This window comes from Oncorhynchus kisutch, linkage group LG3 (assembly GCF_002021735.2).
Source record: "Oncorhynchus kisutch isolate 150728-3 linkage group LG3, Okis_V2, whole genome shotgun sequence".
Lineage (NCBI taxonomy): Eukaryota > Metazoa > Chordata > Actinopteri > Salmoniformes > Salmonidae > Oncorhynchus > Oncorhynchus kisutch.
The window spans coordinates 7,716,291-7,738,064 of NC_034176.2; the positions used below are offsets into that span (position 1 = coordinate 7,716,291).

A 21,774-nucleotide genomic window follows, 5' to 3' on the forward strand; every position below is an offset into this window, starting at 1 on the left:
GTTCATTTTGAGTCCTGTTGCCTACACCAAGTGGCACATTATCATTATAATTCAACTCATTGTGACAATACATTACATATCTCATCAGGCCGTATTTTGAGGCTAAGCTTTACCCTCAATACAATGGCTTGATACTCATGGTTTACAGGTCACATCAGGCCTGCGAGTAGGGTTGCAAAATATACAGGATTTTTTTTAAATCCAAGAATCTTCCAAACGGGATCTCTGGAAAACCTGGCAAATTTCAAATATATCTTTTTTAACCCTACCTGCAATTCACATTATTCTGAGTTAGGATATCCAACAGGTGGAATTTGTATTCACCCAGAACCTGCATTCATAATGACTGCCAGGGTCAGGAACAGTGTGAGGAGAAGACCTAAACCATTAATAACATTAAGGAAAAAGGACTTTTCATTGACTTTGAGTTCAATGTCAGGTCAGCTCAGCAGTCAGTCAATCTACATGTGCTTTTCCTGTGAGTGCCTAAAAACCCTCAAACCCTATGCTTTAAAATGAGTTAATATATTTCAAAACCCTCTCAATAAGAATAATATACTGTAAAGTTATTGGGGGTCTTTTTTATACAATCTTGTCATGTCTTGAACTCTTGCTATTTTGTTGTGTTGATCTTGAACATGGAAAATAGTCAAGCAACTAATTGACATTCCTGTGAGATTTTAATAACTGATTTTGACAGGTTTGGTAAAATATGTTACATTATGCTACTGCCACAGTTTTCAAAGTATAGCTTAATGATACAAATGTGACATGATTTGGGAGAACTTTAAGCATTTTATTGTGTTTACACGGCCTATTTCTCTCTCTCCAAATATTGAGACAAATAAAAAAATTTTTTAAAAAAATGCAATTTCAAATTCAAATCCAAACTTTATTTAAATTGCGTTCACAATACATTTACAGATCTTTGTGTTGTATCATGAATGGAACACGGACACATGAGCCCGGCAATATGTACAGTATGGTTAGAATTTCAGTAGAACTAGCTTAAGAGAGTGTGTTTTGTTTCCCTGCATAGAAAATATCCTAAATGCGCTCACTACTGTAAGTCACTGTTGATGAGAACATCTGCTAAATGACTCAAATGCAAATGTATATACACAAACAAGTCAATAATTCTCTATAGTCCCAATAAAACAAATATTTTAACTTTCCTCCAGTCTCAAAATGTTACACCAATATTTATTACATAACCCAAGTAAATGTAGAACCAATATTTATTACATAACCCAAGTAAATGTAGAACCAATATTTCACGTATATTATAAACATTGTTTAAAATGGCAACATTTGATTAAATATATCCATTATACTAAAACTTCCATACAGTAACAACCTTAAATTAGCACCTAAACAACCATTTTATGTATAATGTATACCACAACAAATCTATTAAACCTTTTACCAATCCAAACAAAATGATGCTTGTGAAGATGAAATTGAAAATCAAATGTTATGTCACATGCTTCGTCAACAGTGAAATACTTACTACAGTATATCTTTCTCATCCATGACCTTTTGTCTCTATCAACTTTGCACATGATGCTTTAAAGAAAAGAAGGGTGAATAGTGTAATATGATATTGTTTAAACCAGGAATATTCATGAAGTACAAAAGAAAAGAAAGAAAGAGAGAAATGTTACGCTTTGCGGGAAACTCAGACCAATAAATACTGTAAACAATAATGTCTTCATATTTGATTGTCCGTCCATGTTGGTTGTTGTCTTGTTTTGCAAATCATCGTTAAGCTTCTTCGGTGCTGTTTCCTTTGTTCTTAGTACTGTTTCCTTTGTTCTTAGTACCTGGATAGATATAGATAGATATAGATAGATATAGATAGATAGAAAGAAAACACATCATGCCAGCAATCATTTTCAGTATTGTATTTTACAAAGGCAAATCTTGATTCCTTGTGTCCTTTCTCTCCTTGGCACAGAGGTTCCTCCCCTGATATTCTGCTACAATGTGCTTTGAGAAGGATAGGATGAGTCGGGACACAAGGAGGGAAAAAGGACATAGAAAAGGACACCCCCCCCCCCCCCCCCCCCCCCATAATGGACAAAAGACAGCACTCACGATGTAACAGTACACCCTGAAACCTGGACAGAGGTGCCGCTGTATTGAACACTACAACGAACAACATTATTGTCAAAGTTGGACTCTGGAACCTGGTGACCTGGGTTTACAGTGATCTGTAAAAAAATAAAATAAAATGAGGGCATAAAGTATGTTGGGTTAGGAATCATTCACATCGTGTTGCTACAATAAGTTGAATTTGGACAGTAATATCAAATGTTTATTTAATGGCATACAATATAAAAAACAGGATTAGAAACCTCCTTAATAATATAGAACAAAATATGGCAACAAACCTTAAGGATATACTTCCCAGGTGTCACATCAGTAATGTCAATCCACTGACAGTCAATATCGGCATTATAGGTGTCATAGCATCCAGGACTCAATCCCTAAAACAATCAACCCAAGACAAAGAGATTCATCCATTCAACTGGTTCAAAATAGCCTGGTCCCAGATCTCGTTGCGCTATCATGTCAACTCCTTGTCACTTGGCATGGCTTGACATGATAGCACAAGCAGATCTGGGACCAGGCTAGCACAACAGCACAAGCAGATCTGGGACCAGGCTAGCACAACAGCACAAGCAGATCTGGGACCAGGCTAGCACAACAGCACAAGCAGATCTGGGACCAGGCTAGCACAACAGCACAAGCAGATCTGGGACCAGGCTAGCACAACAGGACAAACAGATCTGGGACCAGGCTAGCACAACAGCACAAGCAGATCTGGGACCAGGCTAGCACAACAGCACAAACAGATCTGGGACCAGGCTAGCACAACAACACAAACAGATCTGGGACCAGGCTAGCACAACAGCACAAGCAGATCTGGGACCAGGCTAGCACAACAACACAAACAGATCTGGGACCAGGCTAGCACAACAGCACAATGAATAAAAGATACAACCCTTTACACTGAATAGAGGCCGATCCGGTTCTGTCTCTACTACTGAATGGTGAAAGCTCTCAGATGCAAACTAATATTTATAGCCAGGCCTCTCTTCCCACTGAGCACATACAAGTACGTCATTTCAACACCTAGTTTTGGTTGAGTTGTCATCTAACGTAAATTCAACAAATGTCACCATGTCATTGGATTTCAGTTAAAAGTGGGGTAATTATTCCCTTCAATTTATGATTTTTTTTGTTGCAAATCCAAATCAGTTTTCCTACGTTTATTCAGCATCATCACACAGATTTAATTTTTTTGTTTCGATTTATGTGGAAACAACATTGATTCCATCACCCCCCCCCCCCCCCCAGTGGGTTGTGTGAAAAAAACAAACACATTTTGCATGCTGTTTAATGGGCTAGTATTATAGTGTAGCATAAGGTGATGATCACAGGATTGTATCCCACATGGCACCCTATTCACTATATAGTGCACTACTTCTGACCAGAGCCCTATGGACCCTGATAAGAAAGTAGTGCACTATATGGGGAAATAGGGTGCCGATAGAGTAATAACAGACCTGAGTGTGAGACGTGCAGGCGAAGCGTCTGTAGTATCCCGGGTCACATGACGTGTCCTCCAAACAGAAGCTGGCCTTGTGTCCCTCGGCAACGCTCCTCTCTGAGCCGGTCTCCAGCAGCTCGTACAGACTGAACTCGTCCATGCTATGGAAGTGACTGGAATACATGGGACGTATTCTCATCAATGACCAGACCACACAGACTCTTAATAATGCACTGCTTTCCATGTTGATATTACAAGCGCAGTAATAACCTATACACACTAGTCTGTGTAGATCTGTTGAGAGCTCTCTCCAGCACACCCCATGCCTGTGAAACTGTACAGGCTTATAGAAACCTGCTTAAAGGGATAGTTACATCAAAATATATATTTTAGTATTTTGTTAATTAGTCCACTGTTAATACAATTCCCCAATATGTCAGCGGGAAAGTTTTTGAAGAAAGAGCAAAAACTGATGAGGATGCATTTTGCATATGATACTGACCATCTGTAGTGTACTGACGCAATGACAACAGATATACATTTTTAGGCAAACTGAACCATAACGTCGACCGCCATATCTTTATGAATGTTCTATAAATCTGTCCTGCAGAGTGCGCTGTCCTTCGGTCTGATATGCGTGTGCAAGACCAAGTCCAGCTTCAGCGCTTGATCAAGATGGCGGGAAGGATAATTGGTTATAGATCAAGAATCGGGTCTCCAACCTGTGCACAAAAGTCATCCTCCTAAAACTTGAAAAGCATTCTACAGGACAGTACTCATCCCCTTCACTCAAAACTCAGTCACAGCAGCAGCTGGACAAGGGGAAAGGGACTTCTTCAAAAGAAAATGAAAACAGACAGATATGGGGACTCTGTTATTCCAACAGCCATTAGGCTGTATAATAGTCTGTTGTTTCCTCCAGTATGCAGAGATGGGGACTCTGTTATTCCAACAGCCATTAGGCTGTATAATAGTCTGTTGTTTCCTCCAGTATACACCATATTGCACTTTTAAATGTGTAGCATTAGACATTTGAATGAATTATTTTCTGTAGTTTGTTTTACGTACCGTCTTTTTAACCACGTGTCCAAATGAATTTCCCCCCTGGTGGATAGTGAATCTGAATCTGACTCTCTGAATCTGAATCTGACTCTCTGAATCTGAATATGAATCTCTGAATCTGAATCTGAATATCTGAATATGAATCTCTGAATATGAATCTCTGAATATGAATCTCTGAATCTGAATATCTGAATCTGAATCTCTGAATCTGAATATCTATCTGAATATCTGAATATGAATCTCTGAATATGAATCTGAATCTATTCATACATGTTTATGCATCATTATCCACAACTCACTGATGGCAGCTGTGCCATTCCCAGGCATAGCGAGGTTTGCTGGGCAGGAAGTCAGCAGTGCCCTGGTTCTTCACGCGCTGGGGGAACCGCAGCAGCACCCGGGTGTCGTAGTCGGCCACGCCCTGAGCAGAACTGTCCCGGCACAGGGGAAAACATATGGTCTCTTAGACTTTCAAATAGTTCATATGTTAATGCACTTTATTCATGTATCAATTCATTTCTTATACAACTTTTTACATTCCAGGAACTCTAGTCCAATCATTCTTGACCCATAGTCTTCACGATTAACTAAATAATTGAATTAATTAAATTGATTCCTCAATTGATTCCTAAATGTCCTTATGAACTGCTGAAAGGAAACTGGAGTCTGGCACTGTCGGTTATTACTGTTAATTAATATACAGCTACTATAGGTTTAACTACTGTAATACGTGTCAGAACCATGACTGAGTGGTAACACTCCCCGCTCTCTCAACACATGTACACACCAGGGTTCAATCCCTGGTAGACACTAACGACTTTCCTCTCTGTAGCTATATCCCTATTGTAATTTCTAAATAAAGAATTGAAATATTCTTTACGTTGGAGTTCAGCATAGATACACATCTAAAGAGTCATTTCATGTCTGGGCTTGGTAAAAACACCTAGCTATATACACTGGGTGTACAAAACATGAAGAAGCCTTTGCCCAAGCCTCCCGAGTGGTGCAGTGGTCAAAGGCATTGCATCACAGTGCTTGAGGTTTCAATACAGACCTGGGTTCAATCCCAGGCTGTATCATAACCGGCTGTGACCGGGAGTCCCATAGGGCGGACCACCATTGTTCGGGTTAGGGGAGGGTTTGGCTGGGGGGGGGCTTTACTTGGCTCATTGTGTTCTAGTGACTCCTTGTGGCCGGCCGGGCGCCTGCAGTTTGATTTTGGTCATCAGTTGAACAGTGTTTCCTCCGACACATTAGTGAGCCTGGCTTCCGGGTTAAGCGAGTGTTAAGAGGCGCGGTTTGGCGGGTCATGTTTTGGGGGGACGCGTGACTTGACCTTCGCCTCTCCCGAGCCCGTTGGGAAGTTGCAGCATTGAGACAAGATCGGAATTGGATAATAAAAACTACAAATAACAACATTTAAGAACCCTTTGCCCTCAAAACAGACTCAATTAATCAGGGCATGGACTCTACAAGGTGTGAAGCTGGCTGCAAGTCCTTTGGGACATGAAACAAACATTAAGAACACCTTCCTAATATTGAGTTGCACCCTTTTTACCTCCAGAACAGCCTCGGTTCATCAGGTCATGGACTCTACAAGGTGTGAAGCTGGCTGCAAGTCCTTTGGGTAGTGGACCATTGTTAGAACACATGGGAAACTTGAAGCATGTAAAACCCAGCAGCGTTGCAGTTCGTGACACTCAAACCGGTGCGCCTGGCACCTACTACCAATACCCCGTTCAAAGGCACTTAAATTCACCCTCTGAATGGCACACATATACAATGCATGTCTTAATTGTCTGAAGGCTTTAAACAAATAATTATTTAACCTGTCTCCTCCCCTTCATTTTTAACCTGTCTCCTACCCTTCATCTACACTGATTAAAGTGGATTTAACAAGTGACATCAATAAGGGACCATAGCTTTCACCTGGATTCACCTGGTCAGTTTGACATGGAAAGAGCAGGTGTTCTTAATGTTTTGTACACTCAGTGTAGAGTGGAATGGTCACTGCAGTATGAGAATACCTTGCGAGGCAACCTTCCTCGGCTGCACATCTCAGATTGTACATGGGCGACCTCTGGATATAGGAGGAAACTTGAATATAGTATGGGTCAGGCACCAAGTCAGGGAGACCTGTCAATCATGTAACATATGCAATTATTATTAAGTAGCCTAAAGCAAGCTGTTAAAAAAAATGAATTGGAATAAAATGCCTTACAAATGTGAGAGAGAAAAAATTATGCATTTAAAAAAGTGAATTACTGGAAGGGAAATATTGCACTTACCTCCGTGTTGATGATAACTTGTGCCATAACCATGCGGCTCTCTGCTTCTGGCTCTAGGTCTGTAGTAAGCATCATAATAATTATAATAAGGGTTATAGGGATTATAACCAATGGATTTATAGGGGTTGTTCGGGTCATCTCCAACCATCATATCCTCTCTTCTCAAATTAGTCAGTGGTGGAGAGTTAGTAGATGTGGGTTTGTCGTCGGTGGGAGTTGATGTTGAAGATCTTGAAGCAGTCTCCCGGTTCTCTTGGGGTCTTTCATGTCTAATCGCCCCATTAGGACGTCGACGCGCGGTGCGTAATTGCACACCCGGGGCTGGCCGCCTTGGAGAGCCTCTTGGCGCAGGGTATCTGTGCACATTCGTCTCTTCAGCCGTCTCATTATTGTTGATAACGACAACTATGTGATTCCGTTGAGCTGAACCTGTTTTTCGGTCTCTTCGTCCCGATGGCTGATATTCAGAACCGTGGCTAAGTATACTAAACACCTGCCCGTTGTGTTGCCATGGCATTCTTTGCCTTAAAGCTGCTGATGGCGAAGCATCCTGCGTAAGAACTGTTTGCATTATGCAACTGAGGATGCATAGCTGTGTCAACGACAATAAACAGGCTTCAAAGCCAAGACCCCTCATTATACTAATCAAATGAGTGAATGATATATGCACATGGAAAAATACAAAATTAAATATAATTTGTTAGGAAGCAGAATTTTGGAGAATGTTCTCTCACTAACCGAGCAGAATCAAATGTAGGCCTGTAGCGAGAGGAACTATTGCTCAGGCAATCTCGCATCTTGAACGCGCAAGTGGAGTGTGATGGAGGGGTGTGAGTTTTAAAGTTTCTGGAACAGTTACACAAGTGACATCCGCATGCGCGCTGCCGAGGAAGTGGAAGTGGTTGGCACTAGCACGGGCACGTCACGTCCCATGAATTCATATAACAATAATGGTGTCAGTGGTGCAATACACATCCGGTTTTATAATACTAAGTATTGCCTTACTATAAATGTTGTTCTGTGTATTCACAGGGAACAAAACTTCTCTACTTTGTAAAATAAAATGAGTAGTTTTGCTTTTCAAATATTTCATAAGATTTCGTAGAAGCTACATTTTGAAAGACAAAAAACAGTCGTAGGTGAAAGGATTGATCAAAATCAAAATGAGTTCTGAGAATTATTGTTGACTTGTGTAAGATTTGTCTCTTTGTTCTATCTCTCGCAATGCCTTTCACACTTTTTAGTGAGATATAATTTGTGGTGTTCCCTCACACACCAAGTAGTTATTGGCTGCCCTGGAATGGTGAGTTGGTTTCCAAACCTTGATGGTTATGCGTTGTCTTCGTTTGCTTTACTTATCTTGTAGGCCTGTGACACTTTTGCTGTTATAGCAACAAATGACCTCCTCTTAGGATGATTCAGTAGTATCATCCCCCCCACCCCTATAACAAGTGAACCTGGCTGCCACAGAGGTTAGCCCCCCCCCCCCCCCCTCATAACAAGTGAACCTGGCTGCCACAGAGGTTAGCCCCCCCCCCCCTCATAACAAGTGAACCTGGCTGCCACAGAGGTTAGCCCCCCCCCCCCCCCCTCATAACAAGTGAACCTGGCTGCCACAGAGGTTAGCCCCCCCCCCCCTCATAACAAGTGAACCTGGCTGCCACAGAGGTTATCCCCCCCCCCCTCATAACAAGTGAACCTGGCTGCCACAGAGGTTAGCCCCCCCCCCTCATAACAAGTGAAGCTGGCTGCCACAGAGGTTACCCCCCCCCCTCATAACAAGTGAACCTGGCTGCTACAGAGGTTAGCCCCCCCCCCTCATAACAAGTGAACCTGGCTGCCACAGAGGTTAGCCCCCCCCCTCATAACAAGTGAACCTGGCTGCTACAGAGGTTAGCCCCCCCCCTCATAACAAGTGAACCTGGCTGCTACAGAGGTTAGCCCCCCCCCTCATAACAAGTGAACCTGGCTGCTACAGAGGTTAGCCCCCCCCCCCCCCCCCCTCATAACAAGTGAAGCTGGCTGCCACAGAGGTTACCCCCCCTCATAACAAGTGAACCTGGCTGCCACAGAGGTCCCCCCCCCTCATAACAAGTGAACCTGGCTGCCACAGAGGTCCCCCCCCCCCTCATAACAAGTGAACCTGGCTGCCACAGAGGTTAGCCCCCCCCCCCCTCATAACAAGTGAACCTGGCTGCCACAGAGGTTACCCCCCCTCATAACAAGTGAACCTGGCTGCTACAGAGGTTACCCCCCCCCCCCCCCTCATAACAAGTGAACCTGGCTGCCACAGAGGTTACCCCCCCCCCCTCATAACAAGTGAACCTGGCTGCCACAGAGGTTACCCCCCCCCCCCTCATAACAAGTGAACCTGGCTGCCACAGAGGTTACCCCCCCCCCTCCCCCACATAACAAGTGAACCTGGCTGCCACAGAGGTTATCCCCCCCCCCCCCCCTCATAACAAGTGAACCTGGCTGCCACAGAGGTCCCCCCCCCCCCCCCTCATAACAAGTGAACCTGGCTGCCACAGAGGTCCCCCCCCCCCCCCTCATAACAAGTGAACCTGGCTGCCACAGAGGTCCCCCCCCCCCCTCATAACAAGTGAACCTGGCTGCCACAGAGGTTACCCCCCCCCCCCCCCCCCCCCCCCCACATAACAAGTGAACCTGGCTGCCACAGAGGTTAGCCCCCCCCCCCCCCCCCACATAACAAGTGAACCTGGCTGCCACAGAGGTTAGCCCCCCCTCCCCCACATAACAAGTGAACCTGGCTGCCACAGAGGTTAGCCCCCCCCCTCCCCCACATAACAAGTGAACCTGGCTGCCACAGAGGTTATCCCCCCCCCCCCTCATAACAAGTGAACCTGGCTGCCACAGAGGTTAGCCCCCCCCCCCCCCCCCTCATAACAAGTGAACCTGGCTGCCACAGAGGTCCCCCCCCCCCCCTCATAACAAGTGAACCTGGCTGCCACAGAGGTCCCCCCCCCCCCTCATAACAAGTGAACCTGGCTGCCACAGAGGTCCCCCCCCCCTCATAACAAGTGAACCTGGCTGCCACAGAGGTTACCCCCCCCCCCCCCCACATAACAAGTGAACCTGGCTGCCACAGAGGTTAGCCCCCCCCCCCCCCCACATAACAAGTGAACCTGGCTGCCACAGAGGTTAGCCCCCCCTCCCCCACATAACAAGTGAACCTGGCTGCCACAGAGGTTAGGCCCCCCCCCCCCCCCCCCCCCCACATAACAAGTGAACCTGGCTGCCACAGAGGTTACCCCCCCCCCCCCCCCACATAACAAGTGAACCTGGCTGCCACAGAGGTTAGCCCCCCCCCCCTCATAACAAGTGAACCTGGCTGCCACAGAGGTTACCTGACAGTAACAGCCACCAGGTTCAGTACATGGTGGATATTGTTAGACTATTAACTACTAATTGATCCATATCAATTGCATGCACAACCATTGGCTTTGCACAAGCTTACATCAAATCAAATTTTCATGGTCACATACACATGGTTAGCAGATGTTTTTGCAAGTGTAGCGAAATGCTTGAATTATCGCATACCAGGTCGGAATGGAAGTGTTCTCTCTATTTGTGCTACTTGTTGATTCATTCAAATGGGTAACACAACAAATCTACATACACTGATACACACAGGAAACGGTTGAGTGTGAAAAAACCCAGAAGCGTTGCAGTTCTTGACACAAACCGGTGAGCCTGGCACCTACAGTGCATTCGGAAAGTATTCAGACCCCTTCCCTTTTTCCACATTTTGTTACGTTACAGCCTTATTCTAAATGGATTAAATAGTTCCCCCCCCCCCCCCCCCCCATCAATCTACACACAATACCCCATAATGACATCACAATACCCCGTAATGACATCACAATACCCCATAATGACATCACAATACCCCATAATGACAAAGCAAAAACAGGTTTGTAGAAATGAGTGCAAATGTATATAAAAATAAAACTGAAATCTCATTTACATAAGTTCAGACCCTTTATTCAGTACTTTGTTGAAGCACCTTTGGCAGCGATTACAGCCTTGAGTCTTCTTGGGTATGACGCTACAAGCTTGGCACACCTCTATTTCGGAAGTTTCTTATCTGCAGATGGTCTCAAACTCTGTCAGGTTGGATTGGGAGCATTGCTGCGCAGCTATTTCCAGGTCTCTCCAGAGATGTTGGATCAGGTTCATGTCCGGGCACTGGCTGGGCCACTCAAGGACATTCAGAGACTTGTCCCGAAGTCACTTCTGTGTTGTCTTGGCTGTGTGCCTCGGGTCATTGTCCCGTTGGAAGGTGAACCTTCACCCCAGTCTGAGGTCCTGAACGCTCTGCAGCACGTTTTCATCAAGGATCTCTCTGTACTTTGCTCCGTTCATCTTTCCCTCGATCCTGACTAGTCTCTCAGTCACTGCTGCTGAAAAACATCCCCACAGCATGATGCTGCCACCACTGTGCTTCAACGTAGAGATGGTATTAGCAAGGTGAAGAGCGGTGCCTGGTTTCCTCCAGGCAAAAGTGTTCAATCTTGGTTTCATCAGACCAGAGAATCTTGTTTCTCATGGTCTGAGAGTCCATTTGGTGCCTTTTGGGTAACTCCAAGTGGGCTGTCATGTGCCTTTTACTGAGGAGTGGCTTCTGTCTGGCCACTGCCATAAAAATCTGATTGGTGGAGTGCTTCAGAGATGGTTGTCCTTCTGGAAGGTTCTCCCATCTCCACAGAGGAAGTCTGGAGCTCTGTCAGAGTGACCATCGGGTTCTTGGTCACGTCCCTGACCAAGGCCCTTCTCCCCCGATTGCTCAGTTTGGCCAGCACTTGGAAGAGTCTTGGTGGTTCCAAACTTCTTCCATTTTATGAATGATGGAGGCCACTGTGTTCTTGGGGACCTTCAATGCTGCAGAAATGTTTTGGTACCCTTCCCCAGATCTGTGCCTCGACACATTCCTGTCTCAGAGCTCTACGGACAATTCCTTCAACCTCATCTCTTGGTTTGTGCTCTGACATGCACTGTCAACTGTGGGACCTTATATAAACAGGTGTGTGCCTTTCCAAATCATGAATTTACCACAGGTTGGACTCCAATCAAGTTGTAGAAACATCTCAAGGATGATCAATGGAAACAGGATAACAGCTGAGCTCAATGTGGAGTCTCATAGCGAAGGGTCTGAGTACTGATGTCAATAAGGTCTTTATGTTTTTTTATTTGTAATACATTTGCAAAAACTTCTAAAATCCTGTTTTTCACTTTGTCATTATGGGGTATTGTGATGTCATTATGGGGTATTGTGATGTCATTATGGGGTATTGTGATGTCATTATGGGGTTATTGTGTGTAGATTGATGAGGAAAACAAATAATTTAATCCATTTTATGATACGGCTGTAACGTACCAACGTGGAAAAGGTGAATACTTTCCCAACGCGTTGTACCACCATACCCCGTTCAGAGGCACTTAAATCTTATGTCTTACCCACTCAACCTCTGAGTCCAATCAGAGACAACACACTGTTATCCAATCAGAGACAACACACTGTTATCCAATCAGAGACAATACAATGTTATCCAACCAGAGACTGTTATCCAATCAGCGACTGTTATCCAATCTGAGACTGTTATCCAATCAGAGACTGTTATCCAATCAGCGACTGTTATCCAATCAGCGACTGTTATCCAATCTGAGACTGTTATCCAACCAGAGACTGTTATCCAACCAGAGACTGTTATCCAATCTGAGACTGTTATCCAATCAGCGACTGTTATCCAATCTGAGACTGTTATCCAATCAGCGGCTGTTATCCAATCTGAGACTGTTATCCAATCAGAGACTGTTATCCAATCAGAGACTTTTATCCAACCAGAGACTGTTATCCAACCAGAGACTGTTATCCAATCTGAGACTGTTATCCAATCAGCGACTGTTATCCAATCAGAGACTGTTATCCAATCAGAGACTGTTATCCAATCAGAGACAATCCATATCTGTAGGCTTTAAATATCCACCTCTCCATCTACACTGATTGAAGTGGATTGAACAAGTGACCTTAATAAAAGAGCATATGTAGCTGTCACCTGGATTTCTATACTCGGTGTATATTGCTGATATAAGACAGGATGCAGTTTAAACGACGGTGTCCCACGTTCCTGTTCAAGTGGACCTACTGACCGCTCTGAAAGACCTCTACATGGAATAAATCTTCCCCAAATCAGAACCTGCAGTAGCCCGTTTTAAGAGTTTTTACCATGCCTCTGCACTTAACCAAAAAAAAGTGAGACGACTGAACCAGACTCGTTTTATAGCATCTGTGTAAAGATCAAAGTGAACCCACTTCATCGTATGTTTGGCATTTCCTTCCAAATATACAAGGTAGCCCGGTCTCATTTCAATGAGTTGCAGGTGTTCCACATTCAGCGCCCCCACTTTAATCACCTTCTATAATGAGGCAGCTCTCCCTGGGCCCACAGGCAGCCTGTATCTTACAGGACACATAAACTAAATGGAAAACTGACACAATGGGAATGCGCTTACCATTATCAGTGCCTGTAAAACTAAATGTGTGAGGACTTGGTACAGAAAAGTATCGGCATATACTTCCCTCTTACGAAACTGAAAACCTTTTGAAAAGAAAAGGTAAACGCGGGACATAATGATAAAAGTTATGAGGTGTCAGTGGTGCTTTAAGGAGACTGCTATAAATCATGTGTATGATGATCAGCAATCCCTCTGGCTACTAAATTTACCCAATGTAGATTAAATGATTTGAATTCCATTTCATTCAGGTTGTTCTTGTTTTTTTAGCTCAATGCACAGTTTCTGTAGAGATAAGTCAGACCAAGCCCGAACTGTGCCATGTAGTAGGGAGTTGTAGTTTCCACAGTTTCTGTAGAGATAAGTCAGACCAAGCCCGAACTGTGCCATGTAGTAGGGAGTTGTAGTTTCCACAGTTTCTGTAGAGATAAGTCAGACCAAGCCCGAACTGTGCCATGTAGTAGGGAGTTGTAGTTTCCAACAGGCCAATATTCTACATAATTCAGAAAACGTGGTAATTAACTCCAATGACCATAATCCATTGTGCATCTACTCGTCTGTCTGTGTTTCTTTTACGCCTGCTACATAAAAGAGACAGAAGAATGACGATAGAGAGGGATACAGTAAGAGACAGAAGAATGATGGTAGAGAGGGATACAGTAGGAGACAGAAGAATGACAATAGAGAGGGATACAGTAAGAGACAGAAGAATGACAATAGAGAGGGATACATGAAGAGACAGAAGAATTATGGTAGAGAGGGATACAGTAAGAGACAGAAGAATGGCGATAGAGAGGGATACAGTAAGAGACAGAAGAATGGCGATAGAGAGGGATACAGTAAGAGACAGAAGAATGGCGATAGAGAGGGATACAGTAAGAGACAGAAGAATGACAATAGAGAGGGATACATGAAGAGACAGAAGAATTATGGTAGAGAGGGATACAGTAAGAGACAGAAGAATGGCAATAGAGAGGGATACAGTAAGAGACAGAAGAATGACGGTAGAGAGGGATACAGTAAGAGACAGAAGAATGACTTTAGAGAGGGATACAGTAAGAGACAGAAGAATGACGGTAGAGAGGGATACAGTAAGAGACAGAAGAATGATGGTAGAGAGGGATACAGTAAGAGACAGAAGAATGACGGTAGAGAGGGATACATGAAGAGACAGAAGAATGACGGTAGAGAGGGATACAGTAAGAGACAGAAGAATGACGGTAGAGAGGGATACAGTAAGAGACAGAAGAATGACGGTAGAGAGGGATACAGTAAGAGACAGAAGAATGACGGTAGAGAGAGATACAGTAAGAGACAGAAGAATGACGATAGAGAGGGATACAGTAAGAGACAGAAGAATGACGGTAGAGAGGGATACAGTAAGAGACAGAAGAATGATGGTAGAGAGGGATACAGTAAGAGACAGAAGAATGACGATAGAGAGGGATACAGTGGAAGACAGAAGAATGACGGTAGGGGCGGGATACAGTAAGAGACAGAAGAATGATGGTAGAGAGGGATACAGTAAGAGACAGAAGAATGGCGATAGAGAGGGATACAGTGGAAGACAGAAGAATGGCGATAGAGAGGGATACAGTAAGAGACAGAAGAATGACGATAGGGAGGGATACAGTAAGAGAAAGAAGAATGACGATAGAGAGGGATACAGTAAGAGACAGAAGAATGATGGTAGAGAGGGATACAGTAAGAGACAGAAGAATGACGGTAGAGAGGGATACAGTAAGAGACAGAATGACAGTAGAGAGGGATACAGTAAGAGACAGAATGACAGTAGAGAGGGATACAGTAAGAGACAGAATGACAGTAGAGAGGGATACAGTAAGAGACAGAATGACAGTAGAGAGGGATACAGTAAGAGACAGAATGACAGTAGAGAGGGATACAGTAAGAGACAGAATGACAGTAGAGAGGGATACAGTAAGAGACAGAAGAATGACGATAGAGAGGGACACAGTAAGAGACAGAAGAATGACGGTAGAGAGGGATACAGTAAGAGACAGAAGAATGACGGTAGAGAGAGATACAGTGGAAGACAGAAGAATGACGGTAGAGAGGGATACAGTAAGAGACAGAAGAATGACGGTAGAGAGAGATACAGTAAGAGACAGAAGAATGACGATAGAGAGGGATACAGTAAGAGACAGAAGAATGACGGTAGAGAGGGATACAGTAAGAGACAGAAGAATGATGGTAGAGAGGGATACAGTAAGAGACAGAAGAATGATGGTAGAGAGGGATACAGTAAGAGACAGAAGAATGACGATAGAGAGGGATACAGTGGAAGACAGAAGAATGACGGTAGGGCGGGATACAGTAAGAGACAGAAGAATGATGGTAGAGAGGGATACAGTAAGAGACAGAAGAATGGCGATAGAGAGGGATACAGTGGAAGACAGAAGAATGGCGATAGAGAGGGATACAGTAAGAGACAGAAGAATGACGACAGGGAGGGATACAGTAAGAGAAAGAAGAATGACGATAGAGAGGGATACAGTAAGAGACAGAAGAATGATGGTAGAGAGGGATACAGTAAGAGACAGAAGAATGACGGTAGAGAGGGATACAGTGGAAGACAGAAGAATGACGGTAGAGAGGGATACAGTAAGAGACAGAATGACAGTAGAGAGGGATACAGTAAGAGACAGAATGACAGTAGAGAGGGATACAGTAAGAGACAGAAGAATGACGGTAGAGAGGGATACAGTAAGAGACAGAAGAATGACGGTAGAGAGGGATACAGTAAGAGACAGAAGAATGGCGATAGAGAGGGATACAGTAAGAGACAGAAGAATGACGGTAGAGAGGGATACAGTGGAAGACAGAAGAATGACGGTAGAGAGGGATACAGTAAGAGACAGAATGACAGTAGAGAGGGATACAGTAAGAGACAGAATGACAGTAGAGAGGGATACAGTAAGAGACAGAAGAATGACGGTAGAGAGGGATACAGTAAGAGACAGAAGAATGACGGTAGAGAGGGATACAGTAAGAGACAGAAGAATGGCGATAGAGAGGGATACAGTAAGAGACAGAAGAATGATGGTAGAGAGGGATACAGTAAGAGACAGAAGAATGGCGATAGAGAGGGATACAGTAAGAGACAGAAGAATGGCGATAGAGAGGGATACAGTAAGAGACAGAAGAATGACGGTAGAGAGGGATACATGAAGAGACAGAAGAATGACGGTAGAGAGGGATACAGTAAGAGACAGAAGAATGACGGTAGAGAGGGATACAGTAAGAGACAGAAGAATGACGGTAGAGAGGGATACAGTAAGAGACAGAAGAATGACGGTAGAGAGAGATACAGTAAGAGACAGAAGAATGACGATAGAGAGGGATACAGTAAGAGACAGAAGAATGACGGTAGAGAGGGATACAGTAAGAGACAGAAGAATGATGGTAGAGAGGGATACAGTAAGAGACAGAAGAATGACGATAGAGAGGGATACAGTGGAAGACAGAAGAATGACGGTAGGGCGGGATACAGTAAGAGACAGAAGAATGATGGTAGAGAGGGATACAGTAAGAGACAGAAGAATGGCGATAGAGAGGGATACAGTGGAAGACAGAAGAATGGCGATAGAGAGGGATACAGTAAGAGACAGAAGAATGACGATAGGGAGGGATACAGTAAGAGAAAGAAGAATGACGATAGAGAGGGATACAGTAAGAGACAGAAGAATGATGGTAGAGAGGGATACAGTAAGAGACAGAAGAATGACGGTAGAGAGGGATACAGTAAGAGACAGAATGACAGTAGAGAGGGATACAGTAAGAGACAGAATGACAGTAGAGAGGGATACAGTAAGAGACAGAATGACAGTAGAGAGGGATACAGTAAGAGACAGAATGACAGTAGAGAGGGATACAGTAAGAGACAGAATGACAGTAGAGAGGGATACAGTAAGAGACAGAATGACAGTAGAGAGGGATACAGTAAGAGACAGAAGAATGACGATAGAGAGGGACACAGTAAGAGACAGAAGAATGACGGTAGAGAGGGATACAGTAAGAGACAGAAGAATGACGGTAGAGAGAGATACAGTGGAAGACAGAAGAATGACGGTAGAGAGGGATACAGTAAGAGACAGAAGAATGACGGTAGAGAGAGATACAGTAAGAGACAGAAGAATGACGATAGAGAGGGATACAGTAAGAGACAGAAGAATGACGGTAGAGAGGGATACAGTAAGAGACAGAAGAATGATGGTAGAGAGGGATACAGTAAGAGACAGAAGAATGATGGTAGAGAGGGATACAGTAAGAGACAGAAGAATGACGATAGAGAGGGATACAGTGGAAGACAGAAGAATGACGGTAGGGCGGGATACAGTAAGAGACAGAAGAATGATGGTAGAGAGGGATACAGTAAGAGACAGAAGAATGGCGATAGAGAGGGATACAGTGGAAGACAGAAGAATGGCGATAGAGAGGGATACAGTAAGAGACAGAAGAATGACGACAGGGAGGGATACAGTAAGAGAAAGAAGAATGACGATAGAGAGGGATACAGTAAGAGACAGAAGAATGATGGTAGAGAGGGATACAGTAAGAGACAGAAGAATGACGGTAGAGAGGGATACAGTGGAAGACAGAAGAATGACGGTAGAGAGGGATACAGTAAGAGACAGAATGACAGTAGAGAGGGATACAGTAAGAGACAGAATGACAGTAGAGAGGGATACAGTAAGAGACAGAAGAATGACGGTAGAGAGGGATACAGTAAGAGACAGAAGAATGACGGTAGAGAGGGATACAGTAAGAGACAGAAGAATGGCGATAGAGAGGGATACAGTAAGAGACAGAAGAATGACGGTAGAGAGGGATACAGTGGAAGACAGAAGAATGACGGTAGAGAGGGATACAGTAAGAGACAGAATGACAGTAGAGAGGGATACAGTAAGAGACAGAATGACAGTAGAGAGGGATACAGTAAGAGACAGAAGAATGACGGTAGAGAGGGATACAGTAAGAGACAGAAGAATGACGGTAGAGAGGGATACAGTAAGAGACAGAAGAATGGCGATAGAGAGGGATACAGTAAGAGACAGAAGAATGATGGTAGAGAGGGATACAGTAAGAGACAGAAGAATGGCGATAGAGAGGGATACAGTAAGAGACAGAAGAATGGCGATAGAGAGGGATACAGTAAGAGACAGAAGAATGATGGTAGAGAGGGATACAGTAAGAGACAGAAGAATTGCGATAGAGAGGGATACAGTAAGAGACAGAAGAATGACGGTAGAGAGGGATACAGTAAGAGACAGAAGAATGACGGTAGAGAGGGATACAGTGGAAGACAGAAGAATGGCGATAGGGGGAAAGACAGAAGTTGCTTCGCAGCGTATCTCTACCTGAAAATACATGATCTAAGTGATTGATAGTTGGTATTCAGCAGCCACAAAAGTATACCTTATTTACTTTGAAGAACTACTGAAAGTGTGATTTTGTCAGACAGCAGCTCTAGAGATGAGATGATGACCTGGAATTAAATTAATGTCCTCAAATAAAATGAATGTAAAAATAACAAATATTTTATTAAAATAATGTGAATTAATGATGGTTAATAGGTGATAAGCAGTGGTGGACAGTTACTAGCATCATGTGAATTGTATTCATTGTTTTATTCTGTGTTGTTGCAGCATTCAACCCACGTAATGCATAGTGCATTTCATCCTTTTTTTTGTAAATGATCGAAACCGAAAACTGATATTTAAAAAAATTATCAAACCAAAACTGAACAGACCTCAAAAAGCACAAATTGCTCAGCACTGCTATAATGCTGTAATACTATACTACTATAATACTGTAATACTATACTACTATAATGCTGTAATACTATACTACTATAATGCTGTAATACTATACTACTATAATACTGTAATACTATACTACTATAATACTGTAATACTATACTACTATAATGCTGCAATACTACACTACTATAATACTGCAATACTATACTACTATAATACTGTAATACTATACTACTATAATACTGTAATGCTGTAATACTATAATACTGTAATACTATACTACTATAATACTGTAATACTATACTACTATAATACTGTAATACTATACTACTATAATGCTGTAATACTATACTACTATAATACTGTAATACTATACTACTATAATACTGTAATACTATACTACTATAATACTGTAATACTATACTACTATAATACTGTAATACTATACTACTGTAATACTATACTACTATAATGCTGTAATACTATACTACTATAATGCTGTAATACTATACTACTATAATACTGTACTACTATAATACTGTAATACTATACTACTATAATACTGTAATGCTGTAATACTATACTACTATAATACTATACTACTATAATACTGTAATGCTGTAATACTATACTACTATAATACTATACTACTGTAATACTATACTACTATAATGCTGTAATACTATACTACTGTAATACTGTAATACTATACTGCTATAATGCTGTAATACTATAATACTGTAATACTATACTACTATAATACTGTAATGCTGTAATACTATACTACTATAATACTGTAATACTATACTACTATAATACTGTAATGCTGTAATACTATACTACTATAATGCTGTAATACTATAATACCATAATACTACTATAATAGTGTAATATTATACTACGATAATACTATTATACTACTATAATACTGTAATACTATACTACTATAATACTGTAATGCTGTAATACTATACTACTATAATGCTGTAATACTATAATACCATAATACTACTATAATAGTGTAATATTATACTACGATAATACTATTATACTACTATAATACTGTAATACTATACTACTATAATACTGTAATGCTGTAATACTATACTACTATAATGCTGTAATACTATACTACTATAATACTGTAATGCTGTAATACTATACTACTATAATACTGTAATACTATACTACTATAATACTGTAATGCTGTAATACTATACTACTATAATACTATACTACTATAATACTGTACTACTATAATACCATAATACTACTATAATAGTGTAATATTATACTACGATAATACTATTATACTACTATAATACTGTAATACTATACTACTATAATACTGTAATGCTGTAATACTATACTACTATAATGCTGTAATACTATACTACTATACTACTGTAATGCTGTAATACTATACTACTATAATACTGTAATACTATACTACTATAATACTGTAATGCTGTGATACTATACTACTATAATACTATACTACTATAATACTGTAATACTATACTACTATAATACTGTAATGCTGTAATACTATACTACTATAATACTATACTACTCTAATACTGTAATACTATAATACCATAATACTACTATAATAGTGTAATATTATACTATGATAATACTATTATACTACTATAATACTGCAATACTATACTACTATAATACTATACTACAATTATAATACTACAATACTATAATACTACTATAATACTATACTACTATAATAATATAATATTATACTACTATAATACTATACTACTATAACACTATAATACTGTAATACTATACTACTATAACACTATACTACTATAATACTGCAATACTATACTACTATAATACTATACTACTATTATAATACTACAATACTATAATACTACTATAATACTATACTACTATAATACTATACTACTATACTACTATAATACTATAACACTATACTACTATAACACTATAATACTGTAATACTATACTACTATAACACTATACTACTATAATACTGCAATACTATACTACTATAATACTCTACTACTATTATAATACTACAATACTATTATACTACTATAATAATATAATATTATACTACTATAATACTATACTACTATAATACTATAACACTATACTACTATAACACTATAATACTGTAATACTATACTACTATAACACTATAATACTGTAATACTATACTACTATAACACTATACTACTATAATACTGTAATACTATACTGCCATAATACTATAATACCGTCTGGAGAAGTATTGATGTTTACTATGATCAGCATCTCTGTCTGGAGGAGTGTTGATTGTACCTGTCTTCCCTGTCCTGTCTCAAGGCTACTGCCAAAGTCATAACTGTAAAAACAAAGGGCTATTTGTCTGACATTAATGTAGTTTTTATATTTTTATACTGGCTGATTTCCACTTTTTTTTTTAACGACCTGTCTCCATGCGACTACATCAGCCAGGGGCAGATTTGCCGAAATGCCAGATGGTGTAACGGCTGTTGTGGGTTGAATAAGGTTAGGACCAAAGCGCAGT

General features: G+C 41.6%; 1 protein-coding gene across 1 annotated transcript; it reads right to left on the bottom strand.

Annotated features, from left to right (window-relative positions):
- Positions 1–864: 864 nt before the first annotated feature.
- Positions 865–8,111, bottom strand: LOC109878301 (protein-lysine 6-oxidase). The gene is made up of 7 exons (XM_020470552.2): positions 6,907–8,111; positions 6,646–6,754; positions 4,918–5,049; positions 3,573–3,729; positions 2,394–2,489; positions 2,098–2,213; positions 865–1,823 (listed from the first exon to the last, which is right to left on the bottom strand). The coding sequence occupies exons 1-7, from the start codon at positions 7,541–7,543 to the stop codon at positions 1,817–1,819; spliced, it is 1,254 nt and encodes a 417-aa protein (XP_020326141.2). The 5' UTR covers positions 7,544–8,111; the 3' UTR covers positions 865–1,816.
- Positions 8,112–21,774: the final 13,663 nt, after the last annotated feature.